Source organism: Vipera berus (assembly GCF_964194415.1).
Source record: "Vipera berus genome assembly, chromosome: 1".
Lineage (NCBI taxonomy): Eukaryota > Metazoa > Chordata > Lepidosauria > Squamata > Viperidae > Vipera > Vipera berus.
In genome coordinates this window covers 201,649,996-201,666,605 of record NC_138202.1, presented here as the reverse complement: position 1 = coordinate 201,666,605, position 16,610 = coordinate 201,649,996, and the positions used below count along the sequence as shown (strand labels likewise).

The 16,610-nt window shown below is 38.8% G+C and overlaps 1 protein-coding gene across 1 annotated transcript in view; it reads left to right on the top strand.

Moving 5' to 3' along the window:
• SPTLC3 (serine palmitoyltransferase long chain base subunit 3) overlaps positions 1 to 16,610 on the top strand; it is a gene marked incomplete at both ends in the record, with an annotated part of 98,542 nt that overhangs the window by 66,055 nt on the left and 15,877 nt on the right. The window contains 4 exons of the mRNA XM_081343470.1: positions 2,501 to 2,594; positions 7,991 to 8,096; positions 8,390 to 8,609; positions 10,592 to 10,718. Of these exons, the coding sequence (XP_081199596.1) occupies positions 2,501 to 2,594; positions 7,991 to 8,096; positions 8,390 to 8,609; positions 10,592 to 10,718 (547 nt within the window). The remainder of the gene's footprint in view (positions 1 to 2,500; positions 2,595 to 7,990; positions 8,097 to 8,389; positions 8,610 to 10,591; positions 10,719 to 16,610) is intronic.

Here is a 16,610-nt window from a genome sequence, read left to right as displayed (position 1 = left end):
ATACAGATTTCATCCACTTTCTTCAACTCCTTTTATGAATATAGGATTTTGATTCTGAAGCTTCAGTTAATTCTTCTCCAACCTGTAATAAATACAGGTAGTCCTCAACTTATAGCAGTTCACTCAAAGTTACAGTGGCACTGAAAAAGTGACTTATGACCATTTTCACACTTATAACCATTGCAAAACCCCCCATAGTTGCGTGATCGAAATTCAGATGCTTGGCAACTGGTTCATATTCATGACAGTTGCAGTATCTTGTCAGTGAGGAAGCCAGATTCACGTAAAAACTGTGTTACTAATTGCAGCCATTCACTTAACAACCATAGCAAGAAAGGTCATAAAATGGGGCAAAACTCACTTAACGACTGTCTTGCTGAATAACATAAAGTTTGAGTTCAGTTGTGATCATAAGTCGAGGACTACCTGTAACAGAATTTTAGAAGTAGCAGTAACAGTGTCAGGATCAAAAAAACCTTACATTATTAACATAGTTGGCATAGGAACTTTAATTTAAATGGGGAAAAATCTGGCTTCCCTACTATTAACTTCTTTTCAGGTACCAAATTAAATCACTCCTTCATATTTAACAGTTTTACCAAAACAATCTCTAAAATAGTAAATATTACAGTAATATGTCAAAATCTGTCATTAGCTAATAGTTTATTAACTGCATGCCAGCTTAAAAAACTTGGCTTCCAGGGAGGAATGGGGGATTAAAGATGTCTCCACGAAAATGGAGCTGATGACTGACATTAAGAATAAAGAGCTGATGAGTAGCAATAGCAATAGCACTTAGACTTATATACCGCTTCACAGTACTTTGCAGCCCTCTCTAAAGTCTCCAGAACCTCTCTGGACAAAGGGAGGTTGGGAGATAACCTATGTGTACCTCAGACAGCCACTCTGAAAACAAGAATTAAGACAGTTGTCTTGTACTGGTTTGGATGCTGGGAGATGACAGCAATAGCCATCTTGTTTGCAACCCGCGAATAGTGTCTTTGAATGTTTACTACATTCACTAAACTCACTTGCTAATCTTTTTTTGGAAATTGCTCATTTAGCTAGATTTAAGCTATTGGAGACTTTCAGAATGCCAAGTTTGAAAACATGGAGTGAGTTTGCCTTCTGTCCTGAACAAAAGACAATTTTAATCATAAGAATTTAAAGAATCTGAAATAAGTTGCTAAAAGCAAAATAAGATTTTGGTCTTAAAAAGTTATAAGCGGACTAAGGATCCTGATAAATTTTAGTGAAACTTTTAGAATAGAATTTTGGAACTAATTATAAAGAACTAACAGCTTCTCGTGGGAAATAGATCTCTTTTGGTTTTTGGAAGTCATAATAGAGATAAGCAATTTCATGATTTAAAAACTGGATGCTAGAGGGGATTAAAGGTTTTTTGGGACCGAGAAAAAATACAAACCTATAAAATGCTGAACGAGTCTTTTGAAAAATGAAATCAGAAATTAGAAGTCACAATATCAACAATGTTGATAACGATGTCTACTTTTAGGCACAGACAATGCCCAAAATACGTTGTTGAAGAAAATGACAGATCTAGAACAAATTTGATCTGACAAGACAAAAATAGAATCAAAACTGGATTTATAACTTGACAGGTGAAGAGAATATCTTGGAAAAGAACGCTTCACTGGATCTTCAAAGAAATTGGCTAATGTTTTAAAATTCAAAAGGCAAATACAAATGATAAACCTAGAGAATGAGACTATTTTTTCCTATTGGATTTTCAAAGGAGATTTGTCAAAGCTTTGAAGAACACTGTGTGATGAGACAAATAAGAAATTAAAAGAAATCAAATCCTAGGACAATATTTGAATTAACTAAAGACTGTCACAAGTAAAAGGAAAGAATATGTTATTATTTTAATCAAGATTAAAACAAGATATGTCATTGCTTCTGACAATCCTTATGGATTTTTTGCTGACATACCTTAGGTCTGAAAAGATGTCTTAAGTAGTTGTCTATTAAAAAAAGGGATGGGATTAAGAAACAATTGTTTGCAATATTAGGGGGTGAAGAATCACTAAAGTTTTGTATTCTTGTTGTGATGAAAGTTGGAAATCACTTTTTATATCTTTTCTCTTTCTTTCTTTCTTTCTTTTTTCCTTTCCCCTTGTAATTCTTACACTTTCTATTCTTTTCAAGGTCAGTTTGCATTAGCTTTTATTAATAATCAAAATTCTTCATAAAATTATACACACATATATATATATTAAGTTATAAATATTAGTCTGTATTGATTTTATTCTTCTGATTTTATTATAATGTTCTAAGGTGTATTTTTTTTAATTCATTTTTGAGAGAGAGAGAGAGGCATCTGCAGGGTATTTTCCTTAGGACCCTTAGTTTTTTATTTACTATTTTTAATCACTGGTGATAATTACAGCGAGGTTAAATAAGGCAAATAATATTGTTTGTTTGTTCAATTTATGTTAGTTAAATGTTTATTGTAGTTCTTTGCTATATATTTCCACAGGGTTGTCTAATTTTAAGTGATGAGTTGAACCATACTTCACTTGTTCTTGGTGCAAGGCTGTCTGGTGCTACTGTTAGAGTCTTTAAGCACAACAGTGAGTATTAATGAGGCAGCTTTAGCTAACTGATGAAAAAATGACATTCATGTCCGTAGCTGTCTCTCTTTGGAAATGATGTGTTCACACTTTTAATATGTAAGAAAAACTTTTTTATTATTTTCATGGAAAGGCCTCAAGTTATCACAGTGAAATTGCCAAATTGATTCTCGTTTGTAGCATACGCTATATTTGGATAAGACTAATTAATCTTGTCTGTATTACAGAATTTTTTTTTTTATTCTCATGTTGATAGAGAAAAGATACAAAAGACTAACCTTAGAGATGTCTCTAAAATTTGAGACAGGGATCCTTTTCTGTCATCTTTTGGTGGGAGACTCCAAATGCTAATTAATTTCATGTTTATTGCCCTTAGTTTTTCTTTGTCTTTAAAGAAATTTAAAGTATAACCAACAGTTAAGAAGGATAACGTTAATATAGAAAAAGCTATCTGAAGCTAAAGCAAATTTTTATAGCATTAAATTATTATTTAACTTTGGAATCAAATCAGAGCACTGTTTTCAAGATTGAACAAATGCTAGAGATATCACTTCAGATACAGATACCGCTGTTACTTTTACCCATTTTTCCCACCTAGCTATTATCTTATCAGAGGTCCGGACAATGTCTGGTAAGCCTAACTATAAATGTGGTAAATATTGAACTAAAACCAAAAACTTCTTCCTAGTTCAACAGAAACCACTTCACTGGATGGAAAATTGGTTAAACAATTGCCTTTGTAAAATCTTAGTGGAGTTTTTATGTATTTTCACCCTTAAGGTGCTGGTTAGTTTCTAGTCAAGAAAGGTTTATATCAAAGTCCTTTTTCATTTAAATGCTTAAACATGTTGGCATGCATTCGAACTGAACCTTCTATTCTAAATCTGAAGAGTCAAGTGAGCAGTGTTTTCAGCAATATATAGTGGCTGTGGAATACATATTTTTATTATTATTATGCAATATTATTTCTGTGACTTCTGTGACATTGACTGGACTGCATTACTGAACTGCAATAAACTAATCTAGGGATACTATTTAAATTAGGCAACAAATAGTTCTGATGGTAATTCCATCATATAAACCAAAATGAGACATATTGAAGCAACAGACAGGACTCTTTTTTTAAGCTGTTCGTTTCAACAAAAAAATAACACAAGTCACAGCAAAACCAATCGAACATGAGTATTCAAATATTGTGGTCTTATGACCAGAATGAATGAATGAATCTTTATTGTCAAAGTACAACTATGTATACATTGAGATTAGCTGAGCCTCCCTTTGTGCTCCCACCCCCCAACACACAGTGACAACAAGCCCTCCATCTTACTACACCATGTGAACCAACTACACCAAACACCGGCCTCCCAAGTCAATTCTGCATAAAATTCACACAAGTTATTTCTCGTTCAAGAGCCTGACAGTCCATGGATAGAAGCTGTTCTTCAGCCTGTTGGTACGGCTGGCTATACTCCTGTATCTCCTATCTGATGGTAGGAGAGTAAAGAGATACCGTCCAGGGTGTGAGTCATCCCTGAGAATTTTCCTCACTCTTCCAAGGCAGCGAGCCCTGGCGATGTCATCCAGTGGTGTCAGGGGACAGCCCACAATGTCTTGTGCTGTGCTCACCACCCTCTGTAGTACTTTCCTATTTAAAAATAGAACTAACCTTCCTCTTTGCCTTGATTTCACAAATGGCATCAGTTTAAAACCATGGAGGAGGAGGAGGAGGAGGACTGGAAACCCATTATTGACTTTTTGTGGAGGGAAATGAAAACATAGTATACGGTTTTGATGATTAGAATAAAAACGATAGATTACAGGAAAATGCAAACAATGCTACAACCATAAAATAGCCAGTTTGGTCTAGTGGTTAAATCACAGGCTAGAAAGCAGGAGACCCATGACTTCAAGTCCCACTTTAACCCTGAAAGCCAGCTGGGTGACCTTGGGCTAGTCACTTTCTCTCAGCCCAACTTGCCTCAGAGGTTTGTTTTTGTGGGGGGAAATAGGAGGAAGGAGTAGTAGATATACTAGCCAACTTCGGTTACTGAAGAAGTGACTTCCAGTTTTCTTTTACAGTTGTTGTAAGTATTCAAGTTACAGTTGTTGTAACTATTCAAGATCCTTTGGATGTGAACCACAATTTTGTTCCACACTCTGGGGCTTCCTCAGAATCTTTGCTCATGAATGCATCTACCTGCTTTTCAAATAATTGTCCATGCCTTCTGCCCTTTTCTTCTTCCCTTAAATATGTCTGAACAGATTTCTAGAATAAAATACAGCTGGAAGGGACCTTGGAAGTCTTCTAGTCCAGCCCCCTGCTCAAGCAGGAGAACCTATACCATCTCAGACAAATGATTGTCTGGTCTCTTCTTAAAAATCTCCAGTGATGGAGCGCCCACGATTTCTGGGAGTAAGCTGTTCCACTGGTTGATTGTCCTCACTGTCAGGAAGTTTCTCCTTAATTCGAAGTTACTTCTCTCTTTGATCAGTTTCCAACCATTGTTTCTCGTCCTTCCCTCTGGTGCTCTGGTGAACAACCTGGCCCCCTCTGCCTTGTGGCAGCCCCTCAGATACTGGAATACTGCTATCATGTCTCCCCTATTTCTTCTTTTCTTTAGACTAGCCAAACCCAAGTCCCGTAACCGTTCTTCATATGTTTTAATCTCCACGCCTTTGATAATTAAAAGTTACTTTTTTATAATCTTTTTTCTTTATTTTAATTTCCTGTACTTTTGGTTTTGGTCTGTTCTCTCTTTTTTCCTCTTTATTCATTCTAAGTATTAGTCCTTGTCAGTTTTTTTAAAAAAAATCTAATAAAGTTTATTTTTTTAAAAAAGAAAAGAAATACGGTGTTTTTTGCAATGTTAAGGATGACAGGAAACATCATCCATATAGAGAATTCCCTTTAAGCTGAATGGTAATAATTGATAATAGAAATTTTGAAAATTTGGTTGCTTTTTTTTTGAATACATAAAGAGAAATAGCTTGACATCTCTTGAGTGTGGATGATAAAAATATGAGTGCTTAAAGATAATTTTTCACCTGATTTAACTTCTTCCTAACCTGTTTAAATTTATTGCCGGTACACCATCAGATAATTAAAACAGGTTTTAACAAACAAAAGTGTAAAGTTCTCCTTTACAACTGTGTTGATATAAAACAATTTTGTAACCAGAAATCCAAGTGAACTACCGTATTTTCCAGCGTATAAGACGACTGGGCGTATAAGACGACCCCCTACATTTCCTGTTAAATTATACGGTTTGGGCTATACTCGCTGTATAAGACTACCCCTCTTCCAAAGCACACCAAATAAAAGTTTAAAAACATCAGATTTTATTTTAATATGGTAATTTTAATTCAAATTACCAACAAAGATGATTGGGGAACTGGAGGCTAAAACATATAGGGAACGGTTGCTGGAATTGGGTATGTGTAGTTTAATGAAGAGAAGGGTGAGGGGTGACATGATAGCAGTGTTCCAATATCTCAGGGGCTGCCACAAAGAGGGAGCCAAGCTATTCTCCAAAGCACCTGAAAGCAGGACAAGAAGCAATGGATGGAAACTAGTCAAGGAGAGAAGCAACCTAGAACTAAGGAGAAATTTCCTGACAGTTAGAACAATTAATCAGTGGAACAACCTGCCTCCAGAAGTGGTGAATGCTCCAACACTGGAAGTTTTTAAGAAGAGACTGGACAGCCATTTGTCTGAAATGGTATAGGGTTTCCTGCCTTAGCAGGGGGTTGGACTAGATGAGCTCCAAGGTCCCTTCCAACTTATTATTATTATTATTATTATTATTATTATTATTATTATTATTATTATTATTATTATTATTATTATATTATTATTATACATTCAGGTACTTAGTAGGAAAACTGTCACTTATAAACATAAGGCTGTTTGTCATCAAACATGTAAACATAAAACAGTGCAAGTGGATTAAACTTTTCCTAATTCACTCTAAAGCTTTCCCTGCGCAGAGCCTTAAGTAACACCAGCTGCCTGCAATTAGTGCAGGTTCGCATCCCACCAGGCTCAAGGTTGACTCAGCCTTCCATCCTTCCAAGGTAGGTAAAATGAGGACCCAGATTGTTGGGGGCAATAAGCTGACTTTGTAATAATGCCGCTTGGGGGTGGGCCCGAAAGCCCTAATAAGCAGGCATATACATAGAATGAAGGCTATTGCTAAGCACATTGATTTGTGCTTTAAATTGTAAGCCGCCCTGAGTCTTCGGAGAAGGGTGGGATATAAATGGGTTTAAAAAAAAAGACCAAATGGGAGATCCGCTCCAGGTTTTCCAGCCAGCCCGCCCAGTTCCTGAGTCAAATGTGTCCTTAGAGCTAAGCAGCTGCTCTGACTGCTGCATTCCCCACCTCCCTTTCAAGTTGGGATAGACTACAGTTGCTCTTCAACTTTAGAAGGAAAGACGCCCAGACCCCAGCCTGTAAAAAATCACAGACTGCAGCTTCTTCTCCAATTGGTCCCGCTTTCCCTGCGCAGACAAAATGGGAGATCCGCTCCAGGTTTTCCAGCCAGCCCTGTCCCTAAAGTTTCAGCACCCTGCGTATAAGACAACCCCTGACTTTTGAGAAGATTTTCATGTGTTAAAAAGTCGTCTTATACGCCGGAAAATACGGTATGTAGATAGAGATAACCGTGTAGATATGTATTTTTTATGCATAAACCACAACTGCGCCTCAGGTTCTGCAAAGAGACTTTTTCAAAGACTATTCATAGCCTTTGTATCCAGCATGTTTTTTCTGATGGTGGAGATGATGAATGCATCAGATCGGAATGGTGCTTTTGATGTCATCAAACATCAAAAACTAAATTTCTGGCATAGATTCTGAGATGCTTTTGACCTTTTCCTGTATCAGAGTAAGAGTATGTAGATTCAATGAATGGAACTCCATTAATTTTTAAAAGCAAACAGAATGTGAATTAAAATTTATTATTTCACTATTTGGTTTCTTTGTCCCTCCAAGCTGAAACAGCATTATATTTTGAATTTTTCTATAATACAGTAATTTGAAGTATCTTGCTTTATATCGGGAAACTTGGTAGACTATATGGCTGAGCAGGGATAAAATACCAATAACCCTAAAGCGTATCACATTAATATTTCTGTCAAGTTTAATGAAGTTTTTTTTTCCCTAAAATAGATTGTGAGAAAACATTGTTGTTTATATTTCACTAGATTCAGTCCATATACTAAAAGTTACAGTAGTAGTATTTTATACAGAAACTTGGTTTGCTTTCCTAAGCATCTCACACTCGGTTTAATTTTTTTACAAAATGGATTTGCGGTTTGTAGAAATATAATTTAGATATATATATATATATATATTTGATACAATATTTCACATTACCTTGTATTTTTGAAATTAGATATGCAGAGCTTAGAAAAGCTTTTGAAGGATGCAGTAATACAGGGACAACCTCGAAGCCGAAGAGCATGGAAAAAAATTCTTATTCTAGTAGAGGGCATTTATAGGTATGTAAAATATATAATTTCAACTGGGTATGCAGATTCTAGAAAATCCATATAAAATACTCCAATATTGTGCATACGTTAAGCACAGTAACCAGAAAGCCATACATTATACTCCACAAACTGGATTTTTCTTCATTTATTCTATTGCTTGTATGATTCTGTTTTAGAATTTTTATTTGCTTTGGGGAAATACTTGGATAGGGAACAGTTGGCATAATATTGGCGTTATATCAATTCATACAGTTTCAGGCATTACATGTACTCAGTTCTCATTAGCTTTCTTGTTCTTCCAGCATGGAAGGCTCTATTGTACGCTTGCCAGAAGTTGTTTCCTTAAAGAGAAAATACAAAGCCTACATCTATTTGGACGAAGCCCACAGCATAGGTGCTGTTGGTCCCACAGGAAGAGGAGTTGTGGAATACTTTGGAATGGATCCTAATGATATTGATGTATTGATGGGAACATTCACAAAAAGTTTTGGAGCAGCCGGAGGTTATATTGCTGGCAAAAAGGTAACAGCAGCAACCATTGGCATTCAACAATATCCAAACCATTATAAATGGCTCCATCACAAATTGTGGATTGAGTCAGGAAACAAGAGTGGCCTGAACTTTTGTAAATCCTAGTAATTTTCAAACTTTGCAAGACGTTTTCCCTCTCAGCTGGGATGGGTTTGCAGCCTTCCGCTTCATTGTGAAAATCTCCAAGCATCTTGAGATTACACTGCCAAAAGCTGACGACAAAATGGCCAGTTTTTGGTAGCTCGGTTTTACCGATTTAAGGAAATTACAGGCAGTCTTCACTTAACTACATGAATTGGGACTGGAATTTCTATCACTGTCAGAAATGTAAGATGTCACATGACTGCATCACTTAGGGATGGAAATTCTGGCACTTCCGGTTGTTGTTGTTAAGCAAATCCTCAAGAGTTAAGTGAGGAAATCATGTGGTCACCACTTGCAACCTCCTGCCAGCTTCCTCATTGCTTTTATTTGTAGGAAGCCAGCAAAGAAGGTCCCAGTTCAATCACATGATCGTGAGATGCTTCAACATAATTGCACGATGGGTTCCAAACACCCTAATTGTGATGTTATGACAGCGGGGACGTTACAACCAACATAAGTCCAAGGACTGGTCATAAATACTAGTTTGTCGGGTCACTGAAGGAGTGGCCATTAAGCAAGCACTACCACTAAAGGTCAGAGCAAATGTAATTCTCCGTGATGCTTCATGCATCCATTTTCATCTTTAAATGTAGGAAAATAGTCCAAAATGATCTTGCTGTTCCGATCAAGATATTCTTAACGCAGTTCTTAGGGTCTTTTGGGGGGGTAGGGTGGGAGGTTGGTCCAAAGCAAAAAATAAATAAACGCTGACCTGTAGCCTTGAATATCTGACTGCTCTGTCTCTAAAGATCTTTATCTGGACCAACGTGCATAGATACCATCTCAAGTGATACGCTGTGGAGCAGGGGTCTTCAAACTTGGCTCTTTCATGACTTGTGGACTTCAACTCCCAGAATTACTCAGCTAGCGTGCCTGGCTGAGGAATTCTGGGAATTGGAAGTCCAACACAAGTCATAAAAGGGTCAAGTCTGAAGACCCCTGCTGTGGAGCAGAATCAGTACTCCAACCTCAGAATGCCTTCTTTCCCTCTGTTGGGGATGGGGATCTCTGTCTCTCCGCATACAACTCATACTAACCATTTGTGACACCATTGGGTTACATTACACCCTGTTCAATCACCTTTGAAGACTGACAAATGGTTTCAGAGTGCTCATTGGGCATAGAATGCAGGGATTTTTAGTAATTCCTAAGGATGGTAAGAATAAACCTGTCTTCTGTGTAGTTAGCTCTGTCAGGATTTCATTCCAGACAGTAAGGTTTTTTCTAATTAAAGTTGTCAAAGCCTGTTGTAAGTTGAAAATACAGCAACTATTTGCATATTCTCAAGCGCTTTCAAAATGCTTTGATAGATTTAATCATGAAAATAAATGCAAGCGTATAAGTGTCCTAAAAACATGCTAGGAAAACTGCCCTGTTTAATTAGCCGTACCAACAAATGAACCCGTCTCTTTTAGTATACCTGCTGAGCTTGCCAAACTAGTACGGTATGTACAGCTAAACATAAATGAGAACTGTATTTTGCCTAAATAGTAAAGTTGGCGTTCTGAACTTTCAATTCCTATATTGTTTTGAAGCGAATAAGAGAGCTGGATACGGCATTTTATGTTTTTTCAAGATAATTTGGAAATACATTTTTCTTGCCATGTGCTGATTTTGTTTCTTTATTTGTTTTGACTATTAAACAATGTTTGGAGAAAAATTCAATGATAAGGGGACAAAAATTTAATTATCATGTGGTAATAAATTAAATCATGCCAGCCGCAATTTTATGCACAGGATCAAGGCTATTTATCTCATTTGCCAAACTTTTATTCTAGCAGAAGACGGTTTTTGATGACCAGTCTGAAATATTGTTCTTTTGATTTAAGGAATTAGTGGACTACCTACGAATTCATTCACATAGTGCAATTTATGCCACATCTATGGCTCCTCCTATAGCAGAACAAATTATAAGAGCAATGAAATGCGTCATGGGACTAGATGGGACCACACAAGGTAGGATATTTCACTAACCTGGTCTTATTTGTATTGAAAATGTATGGAATTATCGTCATAACAGCATATACTGTAAACGTATTTGGCATCATGAATGAGTGCAACTGTATTTTTCTATGGTCCAAGTATGAGCAAGAGGCTCATTTTCAAACCAAGATATCTGACTCACATAATTCTCCTTGGAGGACGATGCATGCTCTGCCTTGAAGGATGTTTCGTGCTTTACCTTGTCCCCTCCTCGTGTTTTATTATCTGATTTACATTTAAATATACAGACAGTCGTTGATTTACAACTATTCATTCAGTGACCATTTCAAGTTATGATGACACTAAACAAATGGCAATTACAACCGGTCTTTAGCACTCCAACCATTCCAGTGCCCCCCCCACAGTCACATGATCGCAATCTGGATGCTCGGCAGCTGGTTTATGCTTATGACCGATTGCAGCACTCCACAATCCTGTGACCATCATTTGCAATCTTTCCTGCCAGGATCCCTAGAGAGTTAATGGGGAAGCCGGCAGAGAAGGTCATCGATTGCTGGGATATATGTCTTCCGCCTGTGCACTCTCCCCCATCCCCTCTGCACTCACAGTGCAACAGCCATTCACAGACCCTGCCGATTCTCACACATCCTCCTCAGCCTGGTTTTTTTTTGTGCTGTCTTCAAATTCCTCATTTCAGGGAAGGATGTTGGGGGCGGGGGTTGTCTCACATTAGAGCTCCAGAGACCTCTGGAGGATGGTTATTGGACCCATTAAATCTGGCTTAAGAGAAGGACATAGTAGAAGGACAGCCTTGACAATGACCCTCATGGGAATGGGGCGTACATCCGTCCTAGCTCTCTTTGATCTTTTAGTGGCTTCTCATCCTATCAATCCCTATGTTCTGTACCAGCCTGCTACCGGCCCTGCAGCAAAAGCAGGGACGACCCCTTTACGAACGGCAAGAGGCTGGAATAAAGCCTGCCAAATTTATTCACATAAAACAAGAGCAAGACAAGACACCAACCATAAAACACGAGCTAAGACGCAGGAACAATCCAAGCGGTTGCCTTCAGCAAACCAGCCCTCCCACACATTCCCCTTAAATACAGTTCAGGGCGTGGCCTCTCTGTGCCTCCTTCCGAGGTGCCCCATTGCCTCCCTCTGTTTACTCCTGACTGACTGCCTCCTGCGTCGGGCGTCCTTGAACAGGGCCAGCTGTGGGTCATCTTCATCCACGCTGTCAGGCTCACACAGCTGGGTCTGCATCGTGACCAGATGAGAGGGGCCTTGCTGGGGGCTCTCATCAAGCTGTCCAATCCCCTCAGCAAGCTCTTCAACACCCCCCTCCTCCTCCTCCTCCTCTGAGTCGTCCGACCCAACTGCCGAACCCACAGGCTGACCCTGAATCACAACACCCTAGGATACTTCTGGACTGGCTCTAGGAATTAGAGGCGGGACACATAGTATTACAGTAGTTCTTTCTTCCTCCATGTTCAGCTCCTGTCAGTGTTAGCGGGAGGGGAGGAGTGTAGTTCCAGGCTCCTGCTAAGGTAGCATACCTCAAGGCTTTACTTCCCACATCTGCATGAAACCATTATAACATTTAAGTGTAAGTTGTATGACGTGCCAGCATAGAACAATTACAGAAGTAACACCCCAAAGATGCATTTTTCACGAGGCAACTGGACTTTCTTCTTTTTCTTTGAAGACGTTTCGCTTCTCATCCAAGAAGCGTCTTCAGCTCTGACTGGATGGTGGGGAATTTCCCACCACTCCTACCATCCAGTCAGAGCTGAAGACGCTTCTTGGATGAGAAGCGAAACGTCTTCAAAGAAAAACAAGGAAGTCCAGTTGCCTCGTGAAAAAAGCATCTGTGGGATAACTGTGACCTGGATGACTGAGAATCTCCATGGACATACAGCAAAGTGTCTGCTGTGAGCAGAATTATTGTACCATTTCTAAAGTGGCACTAAGCCATGGACACTTAATTTATAGGTAGAGTTTGCAATTGACATCATAATAAATAGACTGGTCAAAGTGTGTTTGTATATAAGCATTCTTGCCAATGGAGGGCAATATTGTCCTGATTTTTCCAGTATCTTCCCAAGCTTGAGAAGTAAATTACAGGGTTTTTTTTTATTTCAGCACTATTTTTTGACAAAAATGCTCTCCTATAACATCTGTGCTGTTACTGCATACTCATTGGAACAAATGCAGTGGCTCTAATTCACATTACAACACCAAGTGGTAATTTGTATAGTGTACATTTGTGTGTGTGTGCACAGGCATCTTGTATTTGCTTAAATGCTAAGAATGTTTAGAATGTACCTGCTCCTTTTTGTTGTTTGAATAAGGTGTGGCTATCTTATTTAAAAGTGCCTTACTTAGCATTGCAAGCATGGGAGAATAAGATTCCTAAATGTAAAAAGCTAGTTTAGGGGTAGGGGGGGGGTGGGGGTGGGGTTGTGAGGCTGTACACCACCTTTTTCCAACAAATTCTTATCGTTGCATTTGCCCTGACCCACAAGCAAATCTGCTCACCCTCCAACTGGCCAATGGGAAAATCAAAATAGCATAATTCCAAGTAGTACTCTTTTCTTACATGTTCGTCACCGCTCAGATAATTTGGTTGTGATGAGGAGATGCAACTACAGTGTCTCGACTTCAAGGAAGAAGGGGGATATTGAGGATCTGGGAGGCAAATGAAAAACACCTGCACCACAGTCCCAAAGGAAATGCTGCAACGAGATATTTAAAGTGTTTCCTTGGGCTTCTTCTCGAAGTTAATCGCTTTAGCTCAGCTCAACTTATGAAGAGTTCTGCAAACTTCATAGGAATAACAAAATAACAGAGTTGAAAAGGGACCTTGGAGATCTTCTAGTCCAGTCCCTTGCTCGGGCAGAGAACCCTACACCCTATATATATTGTGCAGAGGGGAGCACCGCCCCTCCGTTGGATCAGATCAGCATTTGCAGATGCATGGAGCCCAGACTAGAGCAACTCTTGTTCATAAGTATTTTGCAACCTTTCTGGAAATGATTGGCCATTGCTTTCTCCCTAGGGCTGAGAGAGGGAGTGACTGGCTCAAAGGCACCCAACTGACTCTTGTGTGTAAGGCAGGACCAGAACTCACCATCTTCCACTTATAGGTTGAGGTCTTTAACCACTCTACTAAATTGACTTTTTTCTGTGGATGTAGCTTTTATTAAGTGTGAGGGCCGCCTTACAATGAAGAAGAGAAACTTTTGGATTGCTCTTGCTCTCATTTGCTGTTAACAATAATGTTTGGTGGGGTAGTAATCTGTCTTCGGTTTAACAGTGAGACCAGAAGTTTATTTAATCTCTGGCACACTAAAGGCTTGAGTTCCGCCAAACCAGTTTTTATTTTTTTATTTTTAATTTTTTTTAAAAAAACTGTTGTAAATATAATCTGCATGTTATCAAGGCAGAGCACATGTTCTCAGTATATTTCTTAACATTCAGGCAAAACTCAGTACTTTTCAGATTTTGTCTGGCTCATTTTTCATTTCTTTAAAACTTTGTCATAGATAACTAAGATGGACAAAAAGTTCTTGCTTTGTCCCACTACATGTTTTCATGATGTTCATGAAATAGACTCAGAGCCCATAAACACCCACTTACCAAATTCAGTAGTGCATCATCTTGGGAGCAAATTATTTGCTTATTAGACTTTTACGTGACAGCCTGTATGTCTCCTCTTTCTGTATCTGTCTCAGATTTGGAAGAGTTACATTCCCTGATTCTCCTCATTGACTGCATCATACGTCAAGTGTCAGGCTTTATCCAGATATGGAAAAAATATATTACTGTCTGGAAGTTTCTTTGCATCCAGTTAACAGCTAAATGCAGAAGCTTCATAGAAAATCTGTTTTATTACAGGCAAGATATCGTATTTATGCAGAATATCTGCCTGTCGCAGAGCACAAACATCTATATAGTATGTACAGATGTTTATTTAAAACATTTTTATAGCCACCCATCTTATAAGCAACTCTGGGCAGCTCACAATCAAAAGTGAAAACAGCATAAAAGCCATATTAAATCTATAAAAAGTAAGCACATTGAAAACAAAAACCTTCATTTTATCCCAGTGCTTGGGAGTAAAAGCCAGGTCTTCAAAACTTTACGGAAGGCTACGGAGGCCTGCCAGGGGATGAGTCTTCCATAGGTCAGGGGCTGCTTCAGGAACAGCACATTTCCTAATTCCCATAAGATGACAATATTTAGGGGAAGGAACTAGGAGTATGCACATCCCATTTGATCTGATAGGATGGGTAGATGTTCTTAGAGAAGTTGGTCCTGCAGATAACCTGACCCTGTGCCAGATAAGGTTTTAATGGTGATGAGCAGCACTTTGAATTGTACCCAGAAAGAATCTGGGAGCCAGTGCATGGACAAACCTCTTCTTCCCCCACCCACCCCCCAATAACTGTGCATGCTGCTGTATTCCGGACCAGTTGATGTTTCAGTTGGTGTTCAAGCCATGTAGAACTTAGTAGCCCATTTGTTAAAGGCAATTGAAGGGACACGAAGAAGCCAGCAAGCCAGCTCTCTTCCAAGGAAAAGCACAGAGCAGGGGTGTCAAACTGCCGGCCCACAGGCCGAATGCATCATAGCGAAACCATGCCCACCCCATCGCCGGCAATGGCAAAAAAAGTCGCTTTACATCGCGACACGTCACGTGACATTGTGAGTTTGACACCCCTGGTATAGAGGATCAAATTAGCCTTTGCCTAGAATTGCTACTACACCTGCAGCTGAACACGCTTTCATTTTCTTGCTCACCAAGTGTTTGCATAAAAGTAGGTTTCCTAACAGACTCCACTCAAAAATCATGTATGTGATGGAATCACAACAGAATTTATCTTTCTTCCTCTAATAGAAAGAACAGGCTTTTTAGACAGGCGCTGTAGGTAAATATCGAGACATACTTACTTCTTCTAGTGACTTTGCATGAAGCTGCATAAGCCATCTGTTTATAGGCACCAAGAAAGAATCACTCATTTCAAAAATATATTTGGGGAAGGAGGAGGTGTGGAGGCAATAATGAGCCCTTCCTTTGACTTCAAACCAGATGTGCTCTTGAGTCTTTAGATAGAACACTAAGAAATGAAAACCTAAGTATCCCAGCTACAGTTTGAACTTGTAAAAGTGACACATTGAAACCTGCTTTAGGCAAAATACACTCACCATTTCGGCTTCATGTCATCCCCTTGCTAAGTTACCTTGATTTAATGTTGAGCTGCATCTGGCTGCGAGTCTGTAATTGTGTTCGAGCCCTGAGGTTTTTCCAAAGTACCTATCACTGTAATATCTGTTCTTGTGTGTTAAAATAGCTCAGCAAAACATGTATATGGGGGGTGGGGAAGGTTTTCAGTTAAGTGTGTGTGGTCTCTGACCGCAAAACACACAAACAAAAATGAGATGAAAGTGGCAAGGCTGAGGAAGGAGCAACTTACATCCTTTTTATCATCTGGTTCAGAAGTTCCTCTTTCCTTCTCCGCTTGCTTGTCAAACACACACATTATTATCCCTTCATAATTCCTCCATGTCTGTTCACAATGGTATTGGTGTAAGAAAGGATAGTGTGTGTTTTGTTTATGTCTCAAATAGACAAAAGACTTGCTTGAATGTTTTTCCATAAAAATGTAACATGCTTCAGGAATGTCATTTCAGATTTCTGCTGTTTTGCTATGCTTTTTTGCTCTCTAGCAGAGATTTTTGGCATATATACAAAGAACAGCGCAAGGAAAATCCAAATATTCTTGTGCATAAATTCAGTCAAGACCATGGCAATAACATAATTAATTTAAAATGAAGCATAATCTTATAATAACCAGCAATATGGAACCAGTTGGAAGGGGCCGTTCATGCAATCAGGTT